We start from the raw sequence: 19,904 nt of genomic DNA on the forward strand, positions 1-19,904 counted from the left end.
TTTTCTTCCTGCCACATGCGTTTTCTTGAAGAAGACAATCTCGCACCACGCATAATCTGGCCTGGGATTTCCCAGAAAGTTTCAATCTGCCTGTCATTCAGCTACAAGACAAGTACCAATTGTACTTGAAATGGGAATTTATCCTTGTTTTTCTTTCTAACAATCTGAAAACAACCAAAACAAAGATCAAGAAACAATGGCCCCAAACGTATGATACATTACATGGAAACCGTACCCGACTCGAAGTCTCTGTTTTACTGTTATTGTAACGATCGGCTCCACAGGAGTAGTGATAGAAATTAAAATCAAATACATAATTAATGAGAAAAAAGAAATTGTACGGAATAAAGAAGCGTCTATGTGTTTAGTTGCTTTTCTGTTTTTTAAAAATTCACTGACTTGAACATTGAAATCTGTGTCGACCCTCTCACTTCCTTTTTATCTGCATCTAAATGTTTTTTGTTTGAGGTTCTCATATGTGATTGTTAATAGCAGTAGGCAACTTTGTGGTTTCGGGATTGAAGATCAACGAATATTCTTTTACTAACAGTACTGTTCTGAAAATTTTTTGTTAATTTTCAAAATTCGGACTCTTTTTAATATAGACTTCCAGAAAGCAAAAGATTGCCAAGACCTTTACCGTCGATGTCTCTTCTCCAACTGAAAACGGTGTTTTCGACCCAGCTTCCTACGCTAAGTACTTGATCGACCACATCAAGGTCGAAGGTGCTGTCGGTAACTTGGGTAACGCTGTCACTGTCACTGAAGATGGTACCGTTGTTACTGTTGTTTCTACTGCTAAGTTCTCTGGTAAGTACTTGAAGTACTTGACAAAGAAGTACTTGAAGAAGAACCAATTGAGAGACTGGATCAGATTTGTCTCTACCAAGACCAACGAATACAGATTGGCCTTCTACCAAGTCACTCCAGAAGAAGACGAAGAAGAAGACGAAGAATAAATTCATTAATATTATTTAAATAGAGCATATTTTTTGTATAATTAAAATCTTCCAAACCTAATAAATATATTTAGTGAATGTACTTTTCATCACTTGGAAAAAAGAAAGGTGAGTGAGCTCACTTAGTTTTTTTTTTTTGAGTTCAGATGCATCTCATCTTGAGGCCTCTTTTTTCACCTCTGGAACATTATTTATGAATTGCTTTTCAATGGTCCGATATATATCGAATACCTTTCAAAACCATATATGTTCATAACTGATCTATTATCGCAACAAGAATGAATCCGAAGAGAGTGGCTCAATTGCCTGTACACAATGAAGCTACACTTCCACCACAAGAAATCATCGATCTTTTCAAGATAAGTTTCTTGGAAGAGCTGTATCCCAAAGATCAAGACGAAGAAAAGTCTCCATTGAGTGACAAAATACAAGCAGTCAAATCTGACCTTTATAATAGAGATTATAATGCCGCTTTCAACAGCGAAGCTAAAAGAATAGCATATTGTTGTCGTTGGTCACCTTCTAGGGCAACAGGTTATGCTTCAGTGTTTGCACATTTCCCTGAGCTCCTGAAGGTCATCAGGTGCGAGATAGAAGATAAAGATTCGAACGTGTTGTGCGTCGGAGGCGGTGCTGGTGGTGAGTTGGTTGCATTAGCAAGCATATTCACTTTGTCGAGAGATTTTTCATCTAAATTCGCTACTGCTTTGAAAATAAACAACGAAGAAACTATAAAACCTAGAAAGCTAAACATACAATTAGTGGACATCGCTAACTGGTCCTCTGTTGTTGAAAAGCTAACAACTACAATAAAATCGAAATGGTTATATGATGATCTAGCAGCAGAATCATTCAATGTCAATTACGTCCATAAAGACTGTTTACAAATGACAGAACCACACGATCTCAAAATGTACCAGGGGCTTGATCTTATAACTTTGCTTTTTACTACAAATGAATTATTTACACAGAAGAAAGTTGAAAGTATCAAATTTCTACAACGATTGAACGAGAACTGCACCCCTGGTTGCCATCTTCTCATTCTGGAAAGTGCAGGAAGCTATTCTCACATTTCAATCAACAACAAGAAATTTCCAATCCAATTTCTAATCGACACTATCTTAGTGGGCAATAAAAAGGACAAAAGTTCGACGGGTCCATGGTCATTGGTGTCGGAAAGCGACAGTATTTGGTACAGAATAGATTCAAAACTCGACTACTCCATTCCGCTGGAAAACATGCGTTTCTTCTACCGCCTTTACGTCAAGAATTGACAAGTTTCACAGTAATACGATTACTTTCTATTAATTGTTCTTTTTTCGAAAAGTTCAGAAAATTTTTTTTCTTCTTCCCATCGACACCGAGAGAATATTAATAAGAGAGTTGAAAATTCGATTTGAAATCATAAATAAAGAAGGGGCCACGAGTTAAACAGGGTTTTCTGTGAATAATTGAAGAAAGAGGTAGTATAAATCAAGTATGACCGTTCCCAGGAATCGTCCCATGGCCCCATTTGGCACCATTATCAAATCAAGAATAAAACAACCGCAGTTTTATTGGTTTATAGGTCATTTTTTAACAATCTTTAACTTTGTACAGTTTCATCTTTCAATCATGTCTAAACAAAACCAATTGTCATGCTATAGGAGGTCATTATTTTACATATCCATTACCTATGCTATTGTGCTTTACCAGTTCTTCAAAAGCGATCAGTTGAAGTTCAATTTCACGCTTTTGCGACAAGAGATCAAAAAATTGGATAATCTGCAATATTTTTCCATGCTATTCATACTTTTTATTTTATCACAGTTCAACATCATAATTAGTGGCTCGTTGTACAGCCCTGTTATCTTTTCAATATTTCACTTCCTAAACTACTTCAAGGAAAACCTTTTGCCATTTTTGCCTTTGCTACCATTTAACCTAAAAAATTTGTTGAACTCTAAGATAACAGTATTCATTCAAAATTACAATGGGTTTTTCTTACAAATGGCTCAGGTGTTTGAGATTATCTGTGGATTGCGTGTAGGCCTTTTCCTAGTACCATTTAACTTTTTCTTGCTGTTGGTAAGAAGAGCAAACGTATCATTTGAGATAGTGGGTACAATGTTGGCAGGTTTAACGTATGTATGGTTCTTCAAGTTAAGATATTTACAAAGTGAATCAATGAGACAGATATTCAAGCAATATGTCCTTAGATTGGATGCATATGTCAGCCGTACTTTGCCCCCATCCTTTGTCCGTCTATGGAACGGCTATAAGAACTTCGTCATGGCAGTGTTTTGGAGAATACCTGTATAACAGAACATGCTCACTTTAAGTATATCTAAAATCGTTTTTATATATACACTCTATAGAAAGCAAATATATCAAAAAGCGCATAAAACTCTATGTTTAGCGGTATTTGTATTTGATTTTGGAGTCACCGTCACCTCTTTTCTCCCTTTTCATCTGTCTTTTAGATTTGGCTTGTCCTTCACCAGCATTTTTTAACTGATTGTCTGCCTGAGTTTGTTGATGGGAGCCAGGCATCACCATATTTTTAAGGCCATAAAGCTTATAGCCTGCGTATATGGGACACAATAATAAACACCACCAAAATTTAAATGTTCTGAACGCTATAATGCCAATGTTTCCAAAAAGTGATAAATACACTAAATCAAAAAAATATGATATTAAATTTGTATCATCGTTCAAATCTATACCTTGTTTTACCACACGGTTACCATCGTACTTTGGTTTTCCAGATATCACGATGATATAGATGGCAACAAACATAGGAGAATTCAAAATCACGAGCTTGATCCATTGGCCTATTGTAGCCTTACGTGAAATTAATAAACGTACAATAGCCATCCCTAAAAACAGGGACACTTGCTTGAATAAGCCTTGAATTATTTTTGCATTAGAACTAGCTTGTTTTTTCCCTGCTTTACCAGCCATTTTAGCAAAATAAACTTATACTACTATTTTATCTCTTTTCTTAAAGTCACAGATATGTATATCATCGTCCTTTTATTGTATTTTTTATTATGTTGAAATTTTTCATTTCAAAGCGCCGAACGAAGATTTGGTAATTCTATAGCAATTAGTGTACGTGGAGAGAAGGTTACCGTAAAAAGGCTCAATAGTTCTGCCCGGAAAGATCTATAAAATTAGCTAGGATAGCAGACACATCCTCAGAGTAATGTTCTCCCTTGTCCAAAGATTTCAAAATGTATCAAATCAGGCCTTTTCATTGGGGATTATAATGGTTGTATTTATCATGGCATCCTCGTATTATCAATTAATCAATAATAACGCGTTCTCAATACCTAGTAATATTGATAACGTGAAGACATTAGTTAACGTTAGAACAAGTAGATATTTTGGCTCACAAAGGGGCAAGGCAAAGGAAAATATGAAGATTAGATTTGACTTGAATACCGACCTCACTCCCCTATTCAACTGGAATACAAAGCAAGTATTCGTTTATCTAACCGCTGAATATAACAGTACTGAAAAAGTGTCCAGCGAGGTAACATTTTGGGATAAGATTATAAAAAGTAAAGAAGATGCTGTGGTTGACGTGAATGATTTAAGGTCCAAATATTCTATCTGGGATATTGAAGATGGCAAGTTTGACGGTAAGGATTTAGTTTTCAAGTTACATTGGAATGTTCAACCGTGGGTGGGACTGCTAACTTATGGCGAAACGATAGGTAATTATACACTTACCGTGGAAAATAACGACAATGTTTAAATCAATTGTTCTGTACTAGTTATTATTCTCTCACTTGTTAGTTATTTACATGATTCTTGATATATATGCAGTTGATTATACAATATGAAATATGCACTTTCTAGAATTTACTGGCAGGCAGTACTCTTTTAGATTTTCTTAGTTCTTTGAAGAAGGAGGAATGTCGCATTTCAATCTGCTCCCATTTACTAACGTTGCCTCTTGGTTTCAATAAGTAGTCTTTCATGAAATACTTGTAATTCGATATGAAATCACGTATCTGATCTTCTAGTGTCTTCAGATCGTCAATAGCGTCAAAATAAATATCCAAATGCCTCATTACACTGTTATATGTATCACTTTTCAAGTACAACTTGGGTTGAAATTTATAAGTATTTTTTTCCTTCATTTCCAATGTTTGCCAAGATTTGTCAGTTGAGTGCGTAGTGTCCTCGGATAGTTTCGTTAATAGTCTAAACTTATGAATCAAGTCGTATCCATGAATTAGTGTATCATCAACAATTTTCATACCATATGAGAGGGTCCTTGAATCCTTAAATAATGCGTTTACAGCGCTATTCCACGAAATGTTATCTAAAACAAAACCCTTCTCCCTTAACGTTTTCCACAGCAGGGGCAGTTCATTGATTTTGTTCATTGCGACTAATTGATTTACTTTGTAAGGGAGCAGTCCACTGAATAGGCTTCTAAACTTAATATTCGGCGTTGTAGATGATGGCAGGTTTTCAATGTTTTCAATACGATCCATATATTTAGTGAATAGTGTCTCAAAATCTTTCCATTGTTCAATTTGAGCTAATAGTACCAATAATGATCTCATCATTACAAACTTATTATTAGTTGATACCCATTCGTGCTTCTTGAAGAAAAGCTGATTGTACTGATTGTATAATTCTAAAGCACGTTGAGGACTATCATGCTTAACAATCATTCTCATAGGCCATGTCATCACCGAGGGATGTAGTTTGTTATACGTAACGTCAAGAGTTCCATTGGCGGCGTTTTTCATAATATCTTCTACCATATTTATCGTTTCTTTGATTTCTTCGTTATTTTGTAGGCTTTTTTTGGTAACAGCCTTCAATATGAAGTATAATATTTTGGAGTTTGCTGGAACCTTGTTTTGTGACATTATTTTGTACAGATTAATTACACCATCACGATAACTTTTTTTGTCATATGCCTCCATTAAAACTTCAAAATGTGTAGCGTCCACTTTAATCACAGGATGCTTAACCAATTCATCTATAATATTCAATGCCGTTTCGTAATCTCGATTTAGTATAACTAAAAATTTCATCATCATCTTATAAAATTCACTGTCAACAGCCAGATTTAAATCTGTGATCTTATGGAAGATCTCTTCACACTTATTAACGTTCCGTAATTCAATATACGCTTTGATCGCTTTGTTGTATACAGAAATTAAACCGTCTCTCCGAGACAAATTCTTCACATATCTTTCAAATAGCGCTATGGCCTCTGTTTCCTTCTTACTTTCAATGTATACATCCATCAATGCCGCGACACTTTTTCCAGTGTGCTGAATGCTATAATGATCAGTCATAAGATTGAATAGCTCTTGAGCAATCATATAATTTGTAGATTTGGAGCACATTTGTATCAGTAAGGAAAAATGGCCTTCCGTAATTTCCACGTTGGGATCCTCACTTAGTTTTTTCAATATTCTAAACGCACCATCTAGGTCATTTAGACCACGATAAACTTTTAGCATTATGGTATGAGTGGCTGTTGAAGGCGCTATGTCGTATTTTTTGAATAGCTCAAAGTGAGTAAAGCAGGCTGAAAAATCCCCAACTTTATAATGCGCGTATAATAAAGATTGTAAAACGACGTACGTCGGTATCATGCCTCTCCTCAATAGTTGAGTATAGAGTTTATTGACACTGTCTAGCTCACCAATTCTAGCCATAGTATACATCAAAATACCGTAATGTTGTATGGAAGGTAGCTTACCAATACCAAAAAGAGCATTGAACTGTTGTTGTAGAGCATTCCAATCATGCAGCTTAGAATGGGCCACTAAAAGATAATCAAACTGATCTTGGTCATGCTGAGCATCTGGATACTTCCAATATGTTTGTGGAACTAAAGAGAATTTTTGCATGTGACAATATGTCTTCAAAATACACGTCAGGTCAGAACTTATTATTGGTAAGTTATGTTCACATTTGTAGCTCCAAATTGTTTTCGCCAAAGAAAATCTTCTAATATAAGTTAATAAGAACATCAAAGTAGTTGCAAATTGAGACGCTATTGCCGGCCCCTGAGTGAGCTGAACAGCCTTCAGATAATATAGGAAATCGTGGTGAATATTGGACTGTCTCATGAAAGATAGAAAGTTTCTCAATATTATTCTATTTTCCTTATAGTTAGTAAATTCACAATGACCATTAACTAACCTCATCCACTTGACCCATTTATACACTGCTTCTCCGTGCATATTCATCGTAACCATTTTCGAGAAAATAGAATTAATCAGGTCTACAACCATTGTCTTTTGTGTTAACAAAAACTGGAATATTATATCTGACATTGCTTGATCTAATTGGATACCTCTTTGTAAAATCAGCAACGAGAGGAGAAACTTTTTCAATTCAGGTAATGAGGCATCCTGCTTTAGCACCCTTTGTGAACCGATAGAGGTATAAAGAAAGTTCTGTGCAATTTTTATAACATTTCCATAGGCTTGATGCCGATAAAGATAGTTTATAAGATACTGTCGTTCAAATGATTTGGTAGCAGAGTTGCTTGCTATTGATGTTTCTGTCTTCTTCGTTACCGAAGTGCCAATCGACTTCAGGGGAACGTTTCGGCGCGCCATAAAGAATGACATCAAACTACTCTCATCCTGTGAGCATAAAGGTGAGGTCGATTTATCTCGAAGCAACTTTTTTATATGATTGGGTACGCCAGTACTCCATATGCCCTTCTTATAATTGTAAGTTCTTAATACGGCCGGAGCACACCTTTTCATAATGGCCAAAAAGCGTCGTCTAGTATACTCTATACTCTCAGACACTTATATCCGAAACTTTCTGTACCGTCGTGGCCTCCTCCCTATATCAAGACTGTTTTCGTTGGTCTAGTAATTTTACCTTAACTTACGCTACAACTTTTTTGTTTCTCTATTGGCCCGAAACGTTACTTTTTCATCAAACAATGAAAAATTTCAAAATGGAACCTCATCGCAATAGTATTAGAAATGCTTATCCGCGATTATTACAGCAAGGTAATCAATAATCAACTAAGCAAAATCAGTATGGGTACAGCAAAGCAAAGTCAAAATAGAAAGAAGTTTACTAGGGAGTATAAGGTTAAAGAGATTCAGAGGAGTATTACGAAGAAGACCAGGCTAAGGAAGGAATATCTCAAAGCTCTAAAGGATGAAGGGTACACAGTACCAGAAAGGGAGACCAGAACTGGGGCAAAAGAATCTGTCAGAAAGATGAAGGAAGCTAGGGCAATAGAGGGAAAGAAAAAAATTGACGAGAAGAAGGAGATTAAGAAACAAAGAAAAAAAATGCTAAGGGATGAAATATACAAGCAAAGAAGTGAACAATTGGAGAAAATTAGAGTGTCGAAAGAGAAATTTCAAATGAGGGAAGAGAGGAAAAAGAAATTGACCCAAAGAACACGGACGGGCCAACCTTTGATGGGTCCAAAGATAGAGGACCTTCTGGATAAAATCAAGACTGATGATACTTATACTTCCTGAATGATATTTACTGTTGTTGTCATTTGTGTATTTACAGAAAGATATTATTATTTAAAGTTACTTAATTAGTGTGTATATTAGTTTTATTTCCGTCTTTCTTTTATTTCTTTCTTTTTGGGTTTGTTATTTACAAGATTCTTTTATTTATAAGGAACATGATTATTTTTTGGCTTGTTTCTTTTGAAACTCAGATACCAATCCCTTTTGAACATGAGGTGCTGTTGGAGCGTAGTGGCTAAACTCTAACGAGAATTCACCTTTACCTTGAGTGGAGGCTCTCAGAGAGGTAGCGAAACCAAACATCGTGCTCAAAGCACATTCCGCTTTTAGTGTGAATTCGTCATGTCCATTTTCGGTATCCTGTATTACAGCTTGTAATTTATTCAATAATCCAATAATGTTACCTTGAAACTCATTTGGTGATGTCACTGAAACATTCATGATGGGCTCCATGATCACTGGCTGCGCTCTCAAGAAAGCGTCACGGAACGCAGCCATTGTAGCTGTTTTGAACGATAATTCATTTGAATCAACTGCATGGATAGCACCATCGTTGATTAGCATCTTAACGTTCAAAACACGATGACCAATCAAAGGTCCCTTTTCACATACCTCTTCGAAACCCTTACCACATGCAGCTAAATACTTGTCTGGTATACGTCCACCAACAATAGCAGTTTCAAATATGTTGCCCTTAGTAATATCTCCCACAGGGGATAAGGTACCGATCACTCTACCGTATTGACCAGCACCACCGGACTGTTTCTTGTGTGTATAATCAAAATCTGCCGGTATTGTGATGGATTCTCTATAGGAAACTTGTGGCTTACCTGTGATACAGTCTACGTTATACTCACGTCTCATTCTTTCGACGTAAATTTCCAAATGTAATTCACCCATCCCAGAAATGATTGTTTCTTTAGATTCAGGATCGAACTTTACTCTGAATGTAGGGTCTTCCTTTTGGAATCTGTTCAAAGCCTTTGAGAAATTTGATGCGTCCTTTGAATTTGGCGTAATCGACAAAGAGACAACGGCATCTGGAACATACATGGATGACATAGAGTATTGAACACTACCATCCGTGAATGTGTCACCAGAAGCACAATCAATACCAAAAGTAGCACAGATTTCACCCGAACCAACTTCATCTACATCTTCCATCTCATTGGAATGCATTTTCACCAATCTTGCTACTTTCACTTTCTTACCAGTCTTTACATTAGAAATGTAACTACCCTTTCTTAAACGCCCCTGATAAACGCGAACATAAGTCAGTTGACCATACTTGCCTTCTTCCAATTTGAATGCCAAGCCAACAAATGGCTGCTGCACCGCAGGAACCAAGTTAACCTTGGCTTCGTCGTTACTTACATCTAGTGCTGTGTTCAATACTTCAGATGGATTGGGTAAATAGTCTACAATAGCGTCCAAAACTGGCTGAATACCAGTATTTGCCAACGCAGATCCCATCAAAACCGGTGTAAATGACCTGGCAATCGTGGCCCTACGAATAGCATCCTTAATTTGTTGCGGAGTAGGCTGCTTCTCTTCCAAAAACATTTCTGCCATTTCATCATCTACATCAGCTAAAGTTTCAACCAAAAGTTGCCTCTTCTCCTCCATCAATGGTTTTAACTCTTCAGGAACAGGTCCCTTTTCTATGATCTCACCATTATCACCCTTGTTGTAAAGAGCAACTTTGTTGATCAAATCCACGACACCACACAAACTCGATTCCGATCCGATAGGAATCTGTACAGCAGCGGCGGGAATTTTTAGCTTCGAATTAAGTTGTTCAATGGCACGGAAAGGATCTGAACCCATACGATCCATTTTATTAATAAAAGTCACTCTAGGAACATTGTATCTACGCATTTGACGATCCACAGTCACAGTCTGGGACTGAACACCTGAAACAGCACAAACAACCAGAACAGCACCATCCAATACTCTAAGGGCACGCTCCACTTCGATAGTAAAATCAATATGGCCGGGAGTATCGATCAAGTTATAATGATAATTTTTACCCTCTTTATCCCAGGAGCAGTAAGTGGCGGCAGACTGAATAGTAATACCTTTTTCTCTCTCAAGGTCCATGGAATCCATCTTAGCTCCAACATTATCTCTACCACGAACCTCGTGAATGGCTTTGATTCTTTTAGTATAATATAACACACGTTCAGTAAACGTGGTTTTACCAGAATCGATATGAGCTGATATACCGATGTTGCGCAGTTTATTACATCGTTCAATATCAGCAGGTGTTAGTTGTTGTTTTATTTCGTCCACCAAAACCTTTTCTTCCTCGTATGTAGAACGAGCCAATGAACTTCCATGGAAGGGCCTTCTCGATAGACCTAAACAAAGCTTTGAACAGGTAACAAAGGGGATAGAACCTCGAATCATTCTTCGAGGTATCCACATAATCGGTTGGACACTCATATTGGCGTTATTTTGGTATGCTCCCTAACCTTTCTGAATCAATCTCCTTTACTGGATCTTAATTTTTTTTCTTAGATATTTCAGTCTTGGAAATTTCGGTCACTTGAGAAATCCCCCCACAGTAAATGAAATATAAGATCGTTAAAGTCGAATTATAAATAAAGATGAGAGAGATCAGATGTATTTATTACGTACTTTAGTTCAAAATTTCCGCTTTTTCCCTTCCATTATGGCCGCTCAATGATAATCTTAGTATTGCCCAATGACTAATCTCTATTTCCATTGAAGGCTTCGACAGCTTCAAGACGAACACTTATTTGATTAGGGCGTAAGTCTTGCGGATGCTAACATGAGCAGGCTCGATTATTCTAGGCTGTGATAAAGCAATACCCCCTTGGGTAATTGATTTGTTCATGCTAAGAAGTATTGCCTATTCTCGGGCTAGTGTGAATATGTCTTTTTAGTGTGTATGGATATATTTATGTATATATTTATACAGTTCTCAATTTTATATGGAATTAGTTTAGGGGAGTGGTTGGCAATCCGCTGAGGGATGATTGCCCGTTGCTTATTTGGTCATTTTAAGATGAACTGGCATTCGAGTCCACTTTGAGAATATTATGAATTTCCATTAAGATAGGTTCTATCTCATTGGGGTCACAAGCAACACCATTTCCCAGACGAATAGCATGGGATGTAAAGGCAGGTTTAACAGTTTCTGGTGTCCCCAGCCTCTTGGTATCCAGCATGAAGACTTGATTCCTAACTTGATGCATCATTGGATAAGCGGGAGATTTCGTGGTTATGTGCGCCACATCTGCAAAATGGATATGAAATTGAATTTTATCACGGCCATTATGCAAAACAGTTTTCAATTCTATACATATTGTGATTTTAGTGCCTGCCTGAGGGTTATAGTATACTATTTGATACTCGTTTAGATTATGCAGTCCAATGTTCACCATAGTGGAGTATTCGCTTCCATCGTCATGGAATTCGCGCCCTCTTTCATTGAGAATTACTTTTAAAGCTTTAAACAAGGATGACGTGAATTGTAAGTAGCTAAAAATAAAATGATAATCCATTTTCGAATTATCTAGGAAAGGCTGGATTATGTGTTGTGGATTAGAAGGTGAGAGTTGAACCGTCAAATTTTTAATAGAATCGTCATTTGTTAATATCTTTATTGTACAATCTTTATCATCCTCGTCGTTGTTGGAGAGATACTTAAACGAAATTTCGTTCGGTTGTAACGCGATTATCTTGAAGTTTTCGGACTCAAAATTTTTGTGCAATCTTTCCACAACATCTGTTAATACAACCAATTGCATCAACTTTTGCCTGAATTTGGTAAGGTACTGCACAATTATGCCAAGATTTGTGAAACTCTCCTCCAAATAAAAGGCTAGTGGTTCTTTTTGTACAAAGTGGATGTATAGTTTATCAATTTGGCATTGTATCATCATTGTGTTTCTTTTGAATTTAGCATACAATCGTATTTGAGAGTTAGAGTAGTCTATCCTTAGAAACATGGAACTCTCCAGTATGGAGTTCAGTGCTTTGGAACCTTCCAGAAATGACTCTAATTCTAATGCTATGATCGATATGTTATCGTTAATATTATCTCCTTGAATAATATATTGAGGTAGTTTTTTGTCGTTGATCATTTCAGAAGAACAAATCTTATTACGAATTTCTAATTGGTTCAAAGAATCAATCAACATGTGGTTTATGATTCTGTTTAGAATAGTCCTCTGCAATATCATAATTTTTTGATAGGTTATTGACTCTAACTTGACAGTCATTACGTTAGAATTGTCTAAATATTTGAGATTCCATTTCCCACGTTGAGAGATAATTTTGCCAATTCTTTTTTCCACTACGCATGATGTTTTCGAAGATACTATCGACAGAATTAGATACCAATTGAGAGGCCAGTGTGGTAGCCTGATGAATAAATCTCTTTGTAATAACAACGAAACATCGTTAGTAGCAGTGTTGTCACTTTCTTTCTTGACAATGCCGTCGCCTTCAGTGTTCACATGAGTCCTAATAAGCCTATTGATTTTAATAATCTTGCTACATGACCATCCCGTATTTTCGAACATGGTAGTTAGAACGTGGATAATCTTGTCTAACTTTAACTGCTGTAGTATTCTCGCCAATTCCTCTGGGTTCTCAGCTCTATTAACCTTTGAGGCGTACTTCAATAAAAGCGGAGTCGGATTTCTAAAGTAAAATTGCCCACTCAACAAATCAATTTTTAGTTGAATTGGTGCCATCGAGACACATGTTGTGGGAAGTTGAAACAATAAAACATCCGGGTTTTCTTCGTCTTCTTGAAATATATCCCTTGCTAACAACTCCGATCTGATAATCCTTGCATGGTTGAACATAATTTCGTCTAAAATCCCTTCGATATTCGATACAATATTATTATAAATTACAGGCATATTTTTGGCCCTTGATGCACTCTGGTTGTCCCATTTCAAAATAAGACTTTCTGTTGTCTTTTGAATACCAATAGTGATCTTACCCTTGCTGTCCATCTTACCATTCAGCCAATATCTAACTGTGATAATACTCTTTTTAGAATCATAGTTATGGATCAAATTACTTTTTGAAAACTTGCCGCCATTGGCCAGTTTTAAAAATTCTCTATGAACCATGTATAACTGTAATGTCAACACGTATTTGTGTAAGAAGTTATATAGAGATAACAGTGGATCATTACTTTTCAAAAGAATTTCGTTGATCAATTTTTCCAGTCTTGGTTTGTTTAAAGGTAAGTTGTTGCCGTTAGAATTTGACTGTTCATCATTGCTTTCCCTATTTCCACTGGGAGAGTTAGCCGCCGTTACCGTTGAAACGCTCTGCTCAGCCTCTGTGTTAAATAATAGCTTCAAGTCAACAAAAAACAGAGGGGACTGTCTGTTAACAGTTGACAACTGTATTTCAAATTCATTAGCAACAGTAAAGTGTATTCTACCATTCTTGATACGATAGTTATTTAATGACTTAGGAATGTTCATTAATGCAATTTTTATCGAGACAGCCAAATTCAAATCTTTTAATCTCCGTAAAATCAACCCTATGGGGACTTTGGCCATCCCATCCACCATATCTATGGAATCGCTGCCACCGCTTAATTTGAAGTTGTGTGTGGGTAAATTAGGCCTTCCAAGACTCAAGACCTCTAAAGCAGTGACCAAATCCACATTGGGTAACTTAGCATTAGTCATAGAGTTCAGGCTACTTTTCAAAGCCCAGATACAATTATTAACGTTCATGTTCGTCATCCTAAACCAGTTCAACAGATCGATTAACACATGAAAATTATTTTGTTTTATTGTACGAGTCCATTTCACAAGCACGTACAGTTTCAAAAATTGTGTCCTCAAGAATATAATCAGTTGTAAGAACCGTATTTTCTTTGCAGAGTTGGGCTCGTTTGTCTGAGTGTGTACGTTGGTTTTCATGTATTGAGCAAGTTCCTTCATAGTAAACACTGTTAAGTTCCTTATTACCAACGCCAGACTGACCTGATTAATCTCAACATGGGGCAACGCTGGCGGAGGCACACTTATTGTGGTTGCTGCACTTGTATTTTTCGGTACTATTTCCAAGGACTCTTTTTGAGGACCTGTGATTTCTGGAACGGTTGCTGAAGGGCTATGCAGTTGGGTGTTTTTAACAGGACCCCGTTGCTCTTGCCCATTCTGCTCGGAGTGGTTCTTCAGCGCATGCATCTCGTTAGAAAGTCTCTCCTCATTAGCCAGCATCTGTGGGGAACCTATCGTGGTAGTCATTGCCCAGCCAAGAAAACCCTATACTTTCCTGCCAGTCTTACCTCCCTTCTTGGCGATCTTTACAACAGACCTTTACTAAACAATTGAAAAATTCACCATTTTTACTTGAAGCAGGGGCCGTGCGATGGGACAATCGTTTAGTTAACAATAAGCGGGACAAACTGATCAAATTTAGTGGCATTAAGAGGCATTTGAACGCAGTGATGAGAGTATCATATGCTGAATTGCATGATGTGGGGGGATAATTTGCGTGAGCTCAGTAACACCATGGATAGTGAGTTGAATGCAGTAAAGTCGACAGTTGAAGATGTTGGGGCGGATGATGCGAGAAGATTAATTAAGGGTAAGGGCTTCCAGAAGCCCTCTACCGAACACATGCTGATTTCGCCCGGTAGAGACGGTTCAGTACCATTGAATGGGTTGAAATCCTCACCAGCAGATCCACATTTATCTGATGTGAATTCCATTTTGGACAATCACCGGGGAGGTGACGAGACAGCCTTGACGTCTGTAAATAATATTATCATGGCCACTTCTGCAAATGGAGACAGTGATTACGTTGACGGAGATATCAAAAGGCCATCTATTTCTAATTGTTCATCGAGATCGTCATTTTTTGATACCGTGTTGAGCACATTCTCTTTAAAGTCAAATTCACAAGATACAGTTACGAATGAAGTTAAGGATATAGAGGTTAAATTTGCATCCGAGGAGGCTAACAAAAAATTCCATCAAATGTTCAAATCCTTAACCACTGAAACGAAACTTGTTGCTGATTATTTCTGCTATTTTCATAGAGAGTTTCCATATCAGGGCAGGATTTACCTCTCCAATACACATTTATGTTTCAATTCGACTGTATTAAATTGGATGGCCAAGTTACAGATTCCCTTGAATGAGATTAAATATTTAGATAAGGTAACCACCAACTCAAGCGCCATCTCCGTGGAAACCTTGAGCAACAAATATACCTTTTCCGGGTTCATGGCAAGAGACGATGTTTTCCACTTGATTACACGAGTTTGGTCTGAGAAAAATTTAACCAGTGTTAATGACGTCTTGGAGGTTGATGAGAGAATCTCCAAGTCAAAGAGCATAACGTCGACTTCTTCTTCTATATTCAATAATGTTCCTACCAATGCATATAACGATTTCATATCAACAACGACTACTGAACCAACAAGCAGAGCTTCCTATATGAGTGAGAACGACATGATCATCGAGGAAGCCATAAGGTCGGTAGATGACTACATGGGCACGCCAGGCGCATCGCCAACCTCTTCCCCTCCGTCGTCGTCATCGTCGTCGTCAGCATCTTCGTTGGGTTCTTCAGCGACATATTATGGTAGAAACGTATATAGGTTGAAGCCAAACGCGCCATTCCAATACGATGGGCCGTTCCATGTGGAAGACACAATGGATTTCCCGTATAATCCAGAGGCAAATAATGAATACGTACTACTGGAACGTCAATTTAACGTCCCGCCGGGCCTACTTTTCATCATCATGTTTAATGAAGATAATCCCACTTTTGAATTGAACTTTTTAAAGACTCAAGATTCGTCCAACATTTCACATGTTGGGACATTCGAGAAGGTCAATAAAGATGGACAGCACTACAGAGAATTCCAATACACCAAACAGTTGCATTTCCCCGTGGGACCCAAATCTACAAACTGTCAAGTAACAGAGATTCTTTTACACTGTGACTGGGAAAGGTATATCAATGTTTTAAGTATAACGAGAACACCAAATGTTCCGAGCGGTACCAGTTTCAGCACCAGAACAAGATACATGTTTCGGTGGGATGATCAGGGGCAAGGTTGCATATTAAAGATAAGTTTTTGGGTGGACTGGAATGCATCCAGTTGGATTAAACCAATGGTGGAGAGCAACTGTAAAAATGGACAAATTAGTGCAACGAAGGATCTGGTAAAGTTAGTGGAAGAATTCGTGGAGAAATATGTGGAACTAAGTAAAGAAAAGGCAGATGCACTCAAGACTTTGCCGAGTGTTACCTCTTTTGGATCTCCAAGAAAAGTGGCTGTACCCCAATTGACGTCAGCACAGCCAGAGTCGAAGCCTGAAGCTGAGATAGAAATCTCGAAGATGGGAGACGACAGATGGCGGTTCAATTGGGTAAACATAGTGATACTAGTACTGTTATCACTAAACCTACTATATTTGATGAAGTTAACCAACAAGATGAATAGGCTAACGAAATTGATGACGCATAAGGATGAAGTTGTGGCCCACGCAACTCTATTGGATATACCAGCCAAAGTGCAGTGGTCAAGGCCAAGAAAAGAAGAAGTGTTGTAACAGAGTGATCATGTATAATGTATGTAAGATTATGTATGTTCGTATGGTATGAAAGATTATGCTATGTGGAGAATGTGAGGCGTGGTAGTTCTGGATAGTTCAGCCTGTAAGCTTCATCCCGAGTGGCATCCTGACTTTGCGGGTTTGTGGCGGTGTTAAGTTGTGTATTAGAAATTTGCTGGAAAAAGGAAATTGATTGATTGAAGCTATATTCATCGAACGATTTTTTCGGCAGCGACCGCTGTTCTACCTGCACAGGGCCTGTGTTCGTGTTCGTGTTCGGTTTGGCTATATTGTTAGCCAGCGATGTTTGCAATTTACTGCATTGAGAGTCAATTTGTCTGCGTAAGCTTTCGATGATTTTGCAGACTGCAGGTACTTCCAATTTTATGAGTTGCAAGTACTCTCTTTTATAGATAGAGGATGACGATACCGGATCCATAAACGATAATTCAGGGTGCTTAGATAGCTTATTAGTCAATAAATCGACATATCTAAAATAATAAATAAACGCTAGTGACAAATCGTTAACCTGGAACGCATACTGTGCCTTTTCCAAAATGCCGATGCATGTTTTCAGATAAATTCTCAACGGTATTGACGGATTGAAGCGGTAATCCTTAGCGTCCTGGACCAATAGTTTACTTGACTTCATGACCTACCGGTGCCATACAGAGATGCAGAGCGTACAAAATATGTAAAATGGTTGGCCTGCCGAGACAATAATCCGTACCGACACTTCAATCGAGGCAAAAATCTTTTGTGTAAAATTAATATTATCTATCTAACCATTGATTTACGTATAAAATTGTCGATGCTCATCGCTAAGAAATGGAAAAAAAACTGAAAATTTTTCAACTTTTCTTCTTTGTTGCGTATCTTTTTTTTTATTGCGTTTCGCGGCAAGAGCGATTCGAGTCGCTTTAATGTGTATAGTATAAAAAAGTGTACATGCCTATTTTCGTTTATGATTGTGGTTCCTATTCTTAAACTGTAGGTGTGGCAGTGGATTCAGCCTCCGTGATAGCAGTGGTATTTGGTTCAGCATCAGTGGCCGCCCACGGTAAAGTAGGTTCTGTAGTTGCGGCGTTTGCCAAGGTAGTGTCCAGGTGTTCTTTCAGTAAAGCTTCATTAGTTTCCTTTTCTGGGCCCACTGTTTGTGTAATCTCTTGCACGCGGTTCAAAAACTTGTTCAAGTTGTAGCCCGCAGCAGCGTCAGAGACTTCCTGTGTGTAGGGGACGCTCTTCAGCTCCTTGACCCTTCTTTTGTGCACCTTACCCTTCAAATGAGTTTTCAACGCTATGGCGGTTTCCATGTACTTGGCACAATGTATACAATAGTGCTGACCGAGACCTGGTTTGGTTTCGTCCAATGGCTGGTTTAAAAGCTTCTGTACTGATTCCTTGGTGGCCAGATCATTATAGATCAGGTCCAAGTCTCGTGTTCTTCTTTTGGTTTTGTATCTCTTCACCGAATATCTACCCATGATTTGTCCTGGTTCTTTTCTTGCTTTTACGTTTGTTTAACCACCTTCTATTCATCTCATCTCATCTCATGGTCGCTATCTACCATATATAATTGCGAATTTCATTACATTTCTCCCTTTGCCGGCTAAAAAAAATAGAAAATTTTTTCCACAGAATGGAGAAAAAGAAATAAAACGGAAATAACAGTAGTTTCCGGGGACGGTTTTTAAACACCTGTACCTCTTTACATTCTTACATTTTGTGCTATTTTTTTTTCGTTTAGATTTGTCTCTGATCCGAATGTGATTCGAGTAATGATGCTGACTAAGGAAACTTTTCACCCAAGGTTTGAGAGTAAAGCTTCTCTAGAGGATAGTTTATAAAAAGAAGAAGTTCACAAGGAGCGACATTATACGTATTCTTTAGCAGTTGGTTTTATTGGAATCTTAAGTTGCAAGAAAAGTATATCAAATAACTAATTCAAGATGGCTAGAAGACCAGCTAGATGTTACAGATACCAAAAGAACAAGCCTTACCCAAAGTCTAGATACAACAGAGCTGTCCCAGACTCTAAGATCAGAATTTACGATTTGGGTAAGAAGAAGGCTACCGTCGATGAATTCCCATTGTGTGTCCATTTGGTCTCCAACGAATTGGAACAATTGTCTTCTGAAGCTTTGGAAGCCGCTCGTATTTGTGCCAACAAGTACATGACCACCGTTTCTGGTAGAGATGCTTTCCACTTAAGAGTTAGAGTCCATCCTTTCCACGTCTTGAGAATCAACAAAATGTTGTCCTGTGCCGGTGCGGATAGATTGCAACAAGGTATGAGAGGTGCTTGGGGTAAGCCTCACGGTTTGGCTGCTCGTGTTGACATTGGTCAAATTATCTTCTCTGTCAGAACCAAGGACAGCAACAAGGACGTTGTTGTTGAAGGTTTGAGAAGAGCCAGATACAAGTTCCCAGGTCAACAAAAGATCATTATGTCTAAGAAATGGGGTTTCACCAACTTGGACAGACCAGAATACTTGAAGAAGAGAGAAGCTGGTGAAGTCAAGGACGACGGTGCTTTCGTTAAGTTCTTGTCCAAGAAGGGTTCTTTGGAAAACAACATGAGAGAATTCCCAGAATACTTTGCTGCTCAAGCTTAAGTTATCGACATCTGAACAAACTAAAAAAAAAAAATTTTTATTTTTTAATGCTAGTCTATTAAACATTAAATATATCTATACATTATTGTAGTGCATATAGTTATGTGTTTTTTTAAGGTTTAACGTGTTGGGTAATACATCCTAAATTTAAGGAAGACTGTTGGATTCTGCAAGCCATCAAAAAAAAAAAATGATCAGCAGCAAGAATCCAAAACTGTTGAAGGGGGAACGGACCAAAAAGGTAGTAACCAGTAACAGGGACCTGTACCG

At 37.8% G+C, this 19,904-nt stretch overlaps 13 protein-coding genes across 13 annotated transcripts; 7 read left to right on the plus strand and 6 right to left on the minus strand.

Annotated features, from left to right (window-relative positions):
- Positions 1–196: 196 nt before the first annotated feature.
- RPL22A (60S ribosomal protein eL22) lies at positions 197–959 on the plus strand (the record flags this gene model as incomplete). The annotated part of the gene is made up of 2 exons (XM_056224172.1): positions 197–208; positions 606–959. 2 exons carry the CDS (start codon positions 197–199, stop codon positions 957–959), a joined length of 366 nt encoding a protein of 121 aa, XP_056078117.1.
- Positions 960–1,237: 278 nt separating this feature from the next.
- BMT6 (25S rRNA (uracil2843-N3)-methyltransferase) lies at positions 1,238–2,233 on the plus strand (the record flags this gene model as incomplete). Its single annotated transcript, XM_056224173.1, has 1 exon — positions 1,238–2,233. The coding sequence occupies one exon, from the start codon at positions 1,238–1,240 to the stop codon at positions 2,231–2,233; it is 996 nt and encodes a 331-aa protein (XP_056078118.1).
- A 205-nt stretch (positions 2,234–2,438) lies between these two features.
- PER33 (Per33p) lies at positions 2,439–3,260 on the plus strand (the record flags this gene model as incomplete). The annotated part of the gene is made up of 1 exon (XM_056224174.1): positions 2,439–3,260. The coding sequence occupies one exon, from the start codon at positions 2,439–2,441 to the stop codon at positions 3,258–3,260; it is 822 nt and encodes a 273-aa protein (XP_056078119.1).
- Positions 3,261–3,353: 93 nt separating this feature from the next.
- Positions 3,354–3,902, minus strand: SND2 (Snd2p; the record flags this gene model as incomplete). Its single annotated transcript, XM_056224176.1, has 1 exon — positions 3,354–3,902. One exon carries the CDS (start codon positions 3,900–3,902, stop codon positions 3,354–3,356), a length of 549 nt encoding a protein of 182 aa, XP_056078120.1.
- Positions 3,903–4,146: 244 nt separating this feature from the next.
- SPC3 (signal peptidase complex subunit SPC3) lies at positions 4,147–4,701 on the plus strand (the record flags this gene model as incomplete). The annotated part of the gene is made up of 1 exon (XM_056224177.1): positions 4,147–4,701. One exon carries the CDS (start codon positions 4,147–4,149, stop codon positions 4,699–4,701), a length of 555 nt encoding a protein of 184 aa, XP_056078121.1.
- Positions 4,702–4,801: 100 nt separating this feature from the next.
- On the minus strand, positions 4,802–7,699 carry PET309 (Pet309p; the record flags this gene model as incomplete). The annotated part of the gene is made up of 1 exon (XM_056224178.1): positions 4,802–7,699. One exon carries the CDS (start codon positions 7,697–7,699, stop codon positions 4,802–4,804), a length of 2,898 nt encoding a protein of 965 aa, XP_056078122.1.
- A 285-nt stretch (positions 7,700–7,984) lies between these two features.
- Positions 7,985–8,440, plus strand: FYV7 (Fyv7p; the record flags this gene model as incomplete). Its single annotated transcript, XM_056224179.1, has 1 exon — positions 7,985–8,440. One exon carries the CDS (start codon positions 7,985–7,987, stop codon positions 8,438–8,440), a length of 456 nt encoding a protein of 151 aa, XP_056078123.1.
- A 159-nt stretch (positions 8,441–8,599) lies between these two features.
- On the minus strand, positions 8,600–10,885 carry MEF1 (Mef1p; the record flags this gene model as incomplete). Its single annotated transcript, XM_056224180.1, has 1 exon — positions 8,600–10,885. One exon carries the CDS (start codon positions 10,883–10,885, stop codon positions 8,600–8,602), a length of 2,286 nt encoding a protein of 761 aa, XP_056078124.1.
- Positions 10,886–11,466: 581 nt separating this feature from the next.
- Positions 11,467–14,694, minus strand: RGR1 (Rgr1p; the record flags this gene model as incomplete). Its single annotated transcript, XM_056224181.1, has 1 exon — positions 11,467–14,694. The coding sequence occupies one exon, from the start codon at positions 14,692–14,694 to the stop codon at positions 11,467–11,469; it is 3,228 nt and encodes a 1,075-aa protein (XP_056078125.1).
- Positions 14,695–14,925: 231 nt separating this feature from the next.
- On the plus strand, positions 14,926–17,016 carry LAM6 (Lam6p; the record flags this gene model as incomplete). The annotated part of the gene is made up of 1 exon (XM_056224182.1): positions 14,926–17,016. The coding sequence occupies one exon, from the start codon at positions 14,926–14,928 to the stop codon at positions 17,014–17,016; it is 2,091 nt and encodes a 696-aa protein (XP_056078126.1).
- A 61-nt stretch (positions 17,017–17,077) lies between these two features.
- Positions 17,078–17,671, minus strand: RFU1 (Rfu1p; the record flags this gene model as incomplete). The annotated part of the gene is made up of 1 exon (XM_056224183.1): positions 17,078–17,671. One exon carries the CDS (start codon positions 17,669–17,671, stop codon positions 17,078–17,080), a length of 594 nt encoding a protein of 197 aa, XP_056078127.1.
- A 331-nt stretch (positions 17,672–18,002) lies between these two features.
- Positions 18,003–18,503, minus strand: BUD20 (Bud20p; the record flags this gene model as incomplete). Its single annotated transcript, XM_056224184.1, has 1 exon — positions 18,003–18,503. One exon carries the CDS (start codon positions 18,501–18,503, stop codon positions 18,003–18,005), a length of 501 nt encoding a protein of 166 aa, XP_056078128.1.
- A 465-nt stretch (positions 18,504–18,968) lies between these two features.
- Positions 18,969–19,634, plus strand: RPL10 (60S ribosomal protein uL16; the record flags this gene model as incomplete). Its single annotated transcript, XM_056224185.1, has 1 exon — positions 18,969–19,634. The coding sequence occupies one exon, from the start codon at positions 18,969–18,971 to the stop codon at positions 19,632–19,634; it is 666 nt and encodes a 221-aa protein (XP_056078129.1).
- Positions 19,635–19,904: the final 270 nt, after the last annotated feature.

Source organism: Saccharomyces mikatae, assembly GCF_947241705.1.
Source record: "Saccharomyces mikatae IFO 1815 strain IFO1815 genome assembly, chromosome: 12".
Taxonomy (NCBI): domain Eukaryota; kingdom Fungi; phylum Ascomycota; class Saccharomycetes; order Saccharomycetales; family Saccharomycetaceae; genus Saccharomyces; species Saccharomyces mikatae.